Source organism: Pelodiscus sinensis, chromosome 28, assembly GCF_049634645.1.
Source record: "Pelodiscus sinensis isolate JC-2024 chromosome 28, ASM4963464v1, whole genome shotgun sequence".
Taxonomy (NCBI): domain Eukaryota; kingdom Metazoa; phylum Chordata; order Testudines; family Trionychidae; genus Pelodiscus; species Pelodiscus sinensis.
Window position 1 is genome coordinate 11,297,669 of NC_134738.1, and position 9,241 is coordinate 11,306,909.

A 9,241-nucleotide genomic window follows, 5' to 3' on the forward strand; every position below is an offset into this window, starting at 1 on the left:
AATCTGTGTCTTTGAAACCATCACCATTGCTCTTGCAGAAGCTAGAAGCACCCCCAGCCCCCCCAAAAATCAAGGTGAAAAGATGCAAGCCCGTACACAGGAATTTCGGGGGGAAGGGTACTTCTTTTGTAAATGTGGACTGCAAGAGTGTGAATACAGGCAGTCCCCGGGTTACATGGATCCGACTTACATCGGATCCCTACTTACAAACGGGGTGAGGCAACCCTGCACTAGCTGCTTCCTCCCAGCAGACCAGGGAGATGCGAAGCTAGCGCCCCCCCCCCCCCCCCCCAGCAGGCCAGGGAGATGCGGAGCGGCTTTTCTCAGGAGACACCTCAGCTTGAGAATAAAGGATTGAGGGAAGTGAGGTGTGGGAGAATAAAACTGAGCTCTGGAGAAATGTTTGGCTAGAGTTTCCCCTACAATATGTACCAGTTCCGACTTACATACAAATTCAACTTAAGAACAAACCTACAGTCCCTATCTTGTACGTAACCTGGGGACTGTCTGTACAGCCCGTATGGTCCCCCAGGTAAGTGGAGAAATCAGCCCCAGCCTTTCCCCAGCTGGTCAGAACATGGGGGAAGAAAGCCTTGGGCAGCATACTGCTCCTGCCTTCCCCTGGCCAGCAGGAGCATGCTTTGGGAGACCACAGAGGAGTGCTGTCACACCTTTCACATCCTCCCTGTGTACGGGCCTGAGATGGATTTAGATTTCTGGACCTCACACAAATAAAACCTCAAATCTCACAAACAACATAGCCAGGCTCCCAGAAGGAAGAGGTCCTATTACTCGATACATGCACATCCACCTCCGCTACTAATGGGAACACAGCAAGAACCTATTATAGCTTGGTAGGTAGAGATACTGATGATAGATAAGCCAGCAAGACTTCCTCTTCAGAGACTGGAGGTTTGAAGTCAGAATTGCAGTCTATATAACACAACACTACCACTGCTTGCAAATTAAATCTTTGAAATCCTGTTCAACTCTTATTCTCCTAGCTCTCTTGGGGTCTGCCACATCCATGTGGACTTTCTTCCTGCATCCCTTTTCCAGTCCCATCCTCCCAACTTTGTTTTTCATCCTGTAAGCCAATCAGCCTTCTAGTCAGAGACTGCCCTTTCTGTGGAACCCACCAACATCAAACAGAAATTCTTCGGTTCTCCATAAGCGCTCTCTGCACTTCTGACCCAGGACTCCAACCCAGCGCAGTACTGCTAGCGGAGTCCAGTCTCGAAGAATTTAACATATCAACACTGAGGTTTTCACATAGCCCATTCCATTGCTTTAAACTTCTTATAATGTTTAAACCCATTAACATACTGTACTGCTAGTAAACATACCCAGCATCGCAAGGCAACCTGTAAAGAGCAGCATAAGGGACTGAACATGAGATGCTTGAAAACGAGTAAAGAATCATCACAGATAAACACAATTACTGGTCTACAGGCTAATATCTTGAGATTAACGTGTGGCTCTACCTCCACTGAGACTCCAGGGTTTACCTAAATAGCTCTGTTCATTACAAACAGGCCAGCCTTCATTACTATTTTAAGCCGGCACCCTGCCCTACTTCCTGCAGACTCAATTCCTAAGCAAGCAGCCTTCCTTCATTTTCCAATCATAAAACCAGTTAAACACTGAAAATGATATTATAGCTAGAAATGGTAGAGTCAAGTCATATATTTTATTATTAAATGAATTTTTTATTTAATTGAGATACCTGACTTATCTGAACTCGTTTGTTCTGACTGCTAGAGAATAGAGACTCTGAACAGCAAGTACAGATCTTAATATGAAGAATGGCACAAACCTTTCATAGAAGAATATTCAGATAACACAGGAAGTCACATTTTATAGACGATTCACATGTTAACCGCAACTCTTGCTACTTACATATGGGATGCTCCCCCTCTTTTCCATGTTTTTGCACCATTCTGGCACTTCATGTGCGCTACTCCAAAGAAATAATCTTTTATATTTTTCACAAAGCCTCCTCAATGATTTCTAATGATTTTATATCTTTGCTACCATATATTAGATTTTGGTAGCAGCATAGACAGCTCTGCTAAAATGCAGATAAATCAGAGGATAGCATAATGACAGAGCAGTCATGTCTATTCGCTACCAAGATATGGCTTAGGGCACTTGATTCAGCAAGGTTCTTAGTATAAAGATTGTTAGACACGTGAACTGGTGGTGTCGCTGCTAATATACAGGACTGGGCAGGAGACATTTAGTACCAGATGCACATTCTAGTTTAATCTTCTGCTCTTCCATAAGGTATTAGTCAGAGTGCCACGGTCTGCATCACATTTGATTTCTGTTGCATTTTTGGATGTATCACCACATGATCTTGACTGTATTAGCACAAATTCTGCAGCTGACGATCCAAGCCCCAGCTGCAAGATGTCCCTTCCCTAACCACACCCTATGTAAGACCACCTTAGTTAAGAAGTGTCTTTGGAGCATAAAAGATCAGTCAATAAGTAAGGAATATTCAGTGACATTTCCAGATTTCTATAGCCCTTAATGGGATAGCTATGTCTATGCTTAAAATCTTAAGTCTTTCAGGATATGCGTGTGTGTGTGTGTTGTGACACCATCAGGCTTTTAGGAATCCCAATGATGTGTCTTATGTCAGATGGCAATTGCACTTTTAATGGTGCTCACAAGGTTTGAGAAAGTTCCCCTTGTCCCCATACAAATTTGTACCTTTTGTCCTCATTTTTAACCACTACTTATAGCAGCCTATTTTTTTCAAGTGTTTTTTAAATTAGTTTAGACATATTACAACATTAGACAAGATATAAACATAATTAGTTTATATTTCAGGAAAGAGTACATTAAATATTATATTATGAAGACCTTCACATGTATTTCTTTCTTTTAATAAAGATTTCCCCCATGCTTAAGGTCCATCTGTGCTCCTCCTCAGAAGAGTCCCATTCCTAGTGTGTGCAGTTTTAGGCTAGTTTTCGTTTGATATTTTTATCAATGTACTGTGTTATGAAATAGCTGTACAGCACCTGTGTGCACCTCAGATGGGGAAGAAATACAGTCAATTAGAAAATAAGAACATTGTGTGTTAACAAGGTATAGATGTTAAAATCACAACTTTTATGAAGCACAAGGCCTCAGAACAGGCCTAGCAAGGTAAAAAAAAGCACATTTTCTAGCTCCATTCTGATGTGCTTTGTAACCATGTGAAGAAACCCATTCAAAGCCATGAAAAAGTAGAATAGACACTACACTTGATCTTAGCCTTCAAGAGGCCGAGAAGCGATATTGGCATCAACCTCACTCACCGATAAAGCTGCCATTAAAGTCACTGGGAGCTTTGCCTGACTGCATAATCAGACCCAACCTTGCTAAAAACAACAACTGCCCTATACCAAGAGCTGCCCATGCTACAAATATATGGAACACGGCCTGCACATAGAGAGCGAGATGAGCCATCCTTTGTGCATTTATATTGCACTCAAAAATAAGGCCTCATCTGAGCTAAACAAGCATACTCTGTTAAGGCATCACCTTGACAAGCACACAGTCTTCCATTCCCATAAATACTGAAATTTCCAAGGTTTGGCGCTCTCAATAGGAAAAATTTAAACAGCAGATAGTCCTCTAGCACCTTACAGACTAACAAAAAATGTCGATGGCTCTATACTACCATCTACATTTTTTGTTAGTCTCTAAGGTGCTAGAGGACTATTCGCTGTTTTTTAAGTTTCAGTTACAAACACGGCTACCCCTCTGAAACTCCTACTAGGAGTCCTCCTTTTCTCATCTTGCTATTTACTCCCTTGGCTAACTCCTCAATGGCATGCTGCCATAGGCCTTGAGTCATGATCACTTCACAGTATACTCATGTATTAACGCAATCAAGATCTAACAAACATTTGGAAAAATTCAAACCAAGAACCAGACTCCTGAAACAAGTAAGGAAACAGGGTTTTATCTTGAGAACTAAATGTTTTTATGATAACTTGAGTGAATTGTCAGAGCGCAGGTCAAGCACTAGCAAAGAAAAGCTGAGGGCTTTTAAACTCACCCTTCTTATGCTGTTCCCGTAGTAAAAATAAACTGGACATGCAGCTATGTGACTGACAAAAGTTAAATGCTTGTGAGAGAGGAGAAACAGGGAGTTCTGAAACATGATAAACTCAGTCTCAATACCAAAAACAATTCTTGCTTGTGAGAGAGATGTCTATCAATGTGGTCTTGACCAAAGCAGGAACTGCTCAGTGCTAATCCCAGCATTAGCTATCATTCATAGCATGGCCTTAAAAAGTCACTTTATTTCTCTGTACTTCAGTTCCCCTCTGTAAAACAGCAAATGTGTTTCCTTATTTCACAGCAGAGCTGCAAATTAGTGGCTACATTATAAAGCTATTATGCAGATTACTGTGAAACATGAAACAGTGGCTGTAGCTGAGAGAAAATGCAAGATTTTAGCAATTCAGTTCCTCACAGTTACAAGTCAGAATCCCAACACACTGACATTACTCCTACCCGAAAAAGTCTCCAACTCAAGATGAGGCTCTTGTTTCTTTGCCTTGACCTAGCCATGTTTTTAAACAACAATATCATTAAAGACAAATGTAAATATAGCTCCGGAGTTGGGTTGCTCTAGCCAATCCACTTGAGTCATCAGCACATAACTTTGGTTAAGGAAAAAAAAAAAAAAAAAAAAGAGGATTCCCATTGCAGACAGCTACTCTCACAGTCACCACTACTTTTCAGACAATTTACTTTACCCCCAATGGTGATAGTTTATTCTTCACGTAGAATGAAAAATAACATTTACTGTACAATAGGCATGTCTGAAGGCCTGTTACTTCTATGTCAATCAATGCTCTATTTACTCAGAAGAGAGGTATTCAACATTATTCCCTGAGAACACTTCACTTCTGTCCTGGATGACCCCCAATGGGTGTGAGAAAGGAGGTCAGTTCCATGGTCCATAATTCTTTATCTCACTGCTGAGACTGCTAACAAGAGAACTGATTAGAACTTTCATTTGTAGCCCTATTTCAGAGAGTTTATATTGAGCTAAAGCATCACATTTCACCATTCTGAAGTTTTATTGCATTTCATAGGCTTTTGACATGTTAGGCATTTTCAGTTTAAAAAAAAAGCAGCAAACTACACTTATCTTAAGAGCTGAGTGATTTTGCTCCAAGTAATGTCCTGACAGCTTCCACTGAGACCTACTTCTGGCCAAGTCTAAACTATTAACTATGATAGAAAATTAAGATGTTTGATTAAAACAGACATCACTTGGTTATATGCAGCGCTGCTTAATAATGATATCTGAAATCAGAAATACAAGGGGGCCTCAACCCAGGACTGAAAAGCTAAGATGCTTTAAAATAATAGGTGTAAGCTGACAAACATGAAGAACTACAATGCTTCCAACTGCTTTTAACAGAACATAATTAAGGTTAATGTTTTCACAGTCCTTTGGAAATTTAAGTTCATAAGCTAAGCATTATTAAAAACTGCAACAGGAGAGACATTTTCAATGCAAGAATGGAACAAAATTAGCTCTGATTTCTCTCAAGGTCTAAAACAGGTGGGAAACTTCAGAGATGCGGGCCCTGACTTGTCTGGATCTGGTCCCCAAGGCTCAATCCCCTCTCTAGCACTGGGGAGCATGCACTGGCACTCCAGCCCCTCCCCCCCACTGTGGGGCTGGAGCACTCAAAATCTAGTAGGCTGGGTCCCCCCAGGCTTTGGTGTGTGAGGGAAATGTGGGGAATGACTTTCACCTTCTCGGTTGGGGGCCCACACCAGTGAGGGTTGGTTTTTTTTTTTGGCTTCTCATGTGTGCAGCCTCCAACTGACTTTTCTGTTGGTCAGTGGCCCCGACCCAAAAAGGTTCCCCATCCCTCATCTAAAATGTAAATACTGCAAACAATACTACCACCTTTTAATAAAAATTCTTTAAAAAAATGCATGGAATTCCTCCCCGGGGCATCCAAAGCCAGTCCTAACAGGGCTCATAGTCTACCTGGGGAATGACCTCCATAATCACAGCACTCTATCTATTGGACAGCCCCCTAAAGAGACTATCCCCCATGCTTCACTACATACTATCAGCATGTATTTGTAAAGTGAATGATCCATAGTGTCTCAGTTTAAGATCCAGCAAATAACTCACTACACCTGTATGCACTCCTCCTGGCTGAGGACTAATTATTTGAGACCACTCCCAAGCTCTAGCTTTCTCGGTATTGGACTGCTATCAAGCCCCCAAATCTACTCTATCAAATGTATTCAATTCAGTACAACAACAACATACATATCATTAATAGGATTTCACAGAAATGAGTCCAACAGCTCAGCTACAATGTAAACTAAGAGCATGAATAAAGACGATTCAGCTGAACAGGCATTACCCTCTAATTTCTAGCAGTAATATTAAATATAACATAAAAAAGATCAAATATCTAACCAACTCAGGAACCTCAGGATCCAGGATACTACTTTTCTCCACTTTGCCTATTTATCAGGCAACAGCTATTAACATTTGAACACAAAAAGTAAAAATTAATTAGGGCTCGGGTAAGAGTAGCAGGTAGAGGACAGTCTGCAGAAGCTCGGTACCTGTGAAATGTATCATATTCCTGGGAGAGAGCTCCCCTAGCAGGAAGGGTTAAAGGTAGTAAAACTCAACAGAACAATTTAAGATGCCCAAGTGAGCAACCTTTGCAACTGTGCAATTAGAGAGCAGTGATGGCGGCTGAACAAAAATTTAAACATATAAACGTTCTCCAATACACGGATAGGACAGATAGCCCCAGATTAATTAGGACAGCTAAATAAATCTACACGGCACAAGCTTCCAACTAATCCAGGAACTTCTCGATTAACATTTTGCCCTTCTCTCTATTAACTGCTGCAGACATCGTCAGCTCTTTTAAAATAGCATCGACTAGACGAGGTGGAGGGCAGTGCGCAGCGAAGACACGATGTCAAAAGAGGGGGAAGCTCGGGGAGACACTTGCGGGGGGGGGGGCTGTGCACTGGGTTAGGGAGAGCAAGGGGAATCCCCCCCCCCTTTGGAAATGCAGCGCTCAGCGAACATCGCCCCGCATGGGGAGTCCCGCAACGCCCCCCCTTTAAGGGAGGGAACCCCAACGCCCCGCAGCCTCCCTGCAAGGCACGCGCCCCCCCCCCCCCCGCACGGGCCCCTCCCCCAGCGGAGGAGCCCCCCCTCCCCCCGCTTCTAACGGCCCAACCGCCCCCGTTCGGACCCGGTGTCGCCCCTCCCCCCGCGGGAACTCCCAGGCCCCTCCCCTCAGCCGCGCGGAGAGGGAGGGGGGGTCCCCCCCGGCTCCTCACCCTTCACGATGCGCTCGGTGGTGGGCAGCTTGTTGTGGCCGCGCCCGGTCATGGTGCCGCCTCCCCGCGTCGGCCCCCGGGCCGCCCCTCCCCCCGCGGCGCCCTCCCCCCTCGGGGAGCCGGGACTCCGACCGCGGCTGAGCAGGCCCCGGCGGCGGCGGCGCAGGGATCCGGCTCCGCTCGGTGCCCGGGCGGCGGCGGCGGCTCCCGAGCGCTTCTGTTCCCCACCCCCTCCCGCGAGCCGTCGCCGTTAGCGCGCAGGCGCCAACCCGCCCCTCCCCCTCGCGGGGAGCGCGCGCGCAGGCGCCAACCCTCCTCCCCCTCCCCACTTCCTCTGGTGCGCAGGCGCCGCCTACCGTCTCCGGCCCGCTCTGCGCCGCTCCCCAGCTCAGGCTTCCCCCGGCGCACGCGCCCCTGCCCGCGCGGATGCTCTCGCGCACGCGCCCCGCGGCCCGGGCCCTCCTCTGAGGGCACGTGACCAAGCTGCTGGGGAATCCTTTCCTTCCCCTTCCTCCCCCCACAGCTTGTGTGGGCGCGCGAGGCCGGGAGGGGGAGGGGGAGCGTTGCTAGGTGATGAGAGTCGGGCTGTGCAGGGGGTGCAAGCTCCGAGTCTGAGTCACCCCCACCTGCAGCACGGGGGGGGGGGGGCGCTGTGCCCCCTCCTGCAGGCCCAGACTCTCCCTCCCTGCAGCTCAGGGGGGCAGCCTCCTGGAGGGCAGAGCTGCAGGGGGCACCTCCGCTCCTTGCCCCCCTAGTTGAAACAGGGTGCTGAGTGCAGGCATCCTGCCCAACAGGGGCTGAGGCACAGGCCACCGCATTTTGCATCCTGCGGTAAAGCGGGGCAGTGAGACAACACCCCTCCCCCCATGGTTCTGTGTAGTTTTCCTTGAATGACAGATGTAGGAATTGCAATGCACAGGGGAAATTGCCTCCACCTCCACTCCGCTGCCCAACCACCACCGTTACAGACTAATGCACATTGCCTCGCCTCCACACTAGAAATAATAGGCTGCAGTGCACTCAGAGCCATCATCCCTTTCCACAAGGCTACCCCTTCAAAAAGGCAAAAATCCTGTATTATTGCCACTGGAGATTAAAACATCAAGCACGCTGAACACAGGGCTCCATTAACCTGACATGCACTCCAGTCTAATGGTATGCATTGAAACCACACAAGAATATTAATCTCACCTTTAAACAGGAAAAAAGGAATTGCAAGTTACTAGTGCACAGGCAGAGTAACTGAAAAAAGAGACAAGTTCAGAGATAAAGGATAGATAGCAACTGAAATCAGTGTGAGAATTATTGATAAACTAGTATCCATCTTTTAAAAATGGGGTCATTTAAACAGCTGGAAAAAAGTAATTCAAAATTAGTAAAGAAGGAGGAGTGAATTGCAGCAAAAAATTGCCAAAGTGAATAGCCTGAATTATGGAGTTGCTGACTGAAAAAATTGGTACTTGGGTATCCACGATGTGGGGGGAAAAAAGTCCAGGATAGCTGGCCTATATGCAGCATAGCCAAGTTAATATTGCTCAGTGGTCTGGATGAGCATCCTTGCTCTATCAAGTCACATGTCAAATTTATTTTTCAGTGTTATTTAATATGGATTTGTTCATTTAAACTTAGACTAATAGAATCCTAGGGCTGGAAGAGACCTCAGGAGGTCAAGTCCAGCCCCCTGCACAAAGCAGGACCAACCCTAATTGGGAAAGTAATCTTTAAATAAGTATCTGATTGCTTTTAAACAACATGGTTGCAACCAGACTACTGTACAAGAGCCTCACATGAGACCTTGAGTCAAAATGGACTATTACTTATTTTAAAAAAGTAAGTAGCCCAGACTCCCTTCATATCCTGGCATCCTGAAGCCCCTCTAGGGGTTTGT

At 45.7% G+C, this 9,241-nt stretch overlaps 1 protein-coding gene across 4 annotated transcripts in view; it reads right to left on the minus strand.

Annotated features, from left to right (window-relative positions):
• The window catches only part of PPP3CC (protein phosphatase 3 catalytic subunit gamma), a 288,696-nt gene that overhangs the window by 50,341 nt on the left and 229,114 nt on the right, over positions 1-9,241 (minus strand). For 2 of the 4 annotated variants that reach the window (XM_075910894.1, XM_075910892.1), the window contains exon 1: positions 7,354-7,613. In XM_075910894.1, coding sequence (XP_075767009.1) covers positions 7,354-7,405 — 52 coding nt within the window. In that variant the 5' untranslated portion in view covers positions 7,406-7,613. Of the gene's footprint in view, positions 1-7,353; positions 7,615-9,241 lie in introns of those variants that run through there. The other 2 variants (XM_075910895.1, XM_075910893.1) reach the window with 2 other exon arrangements.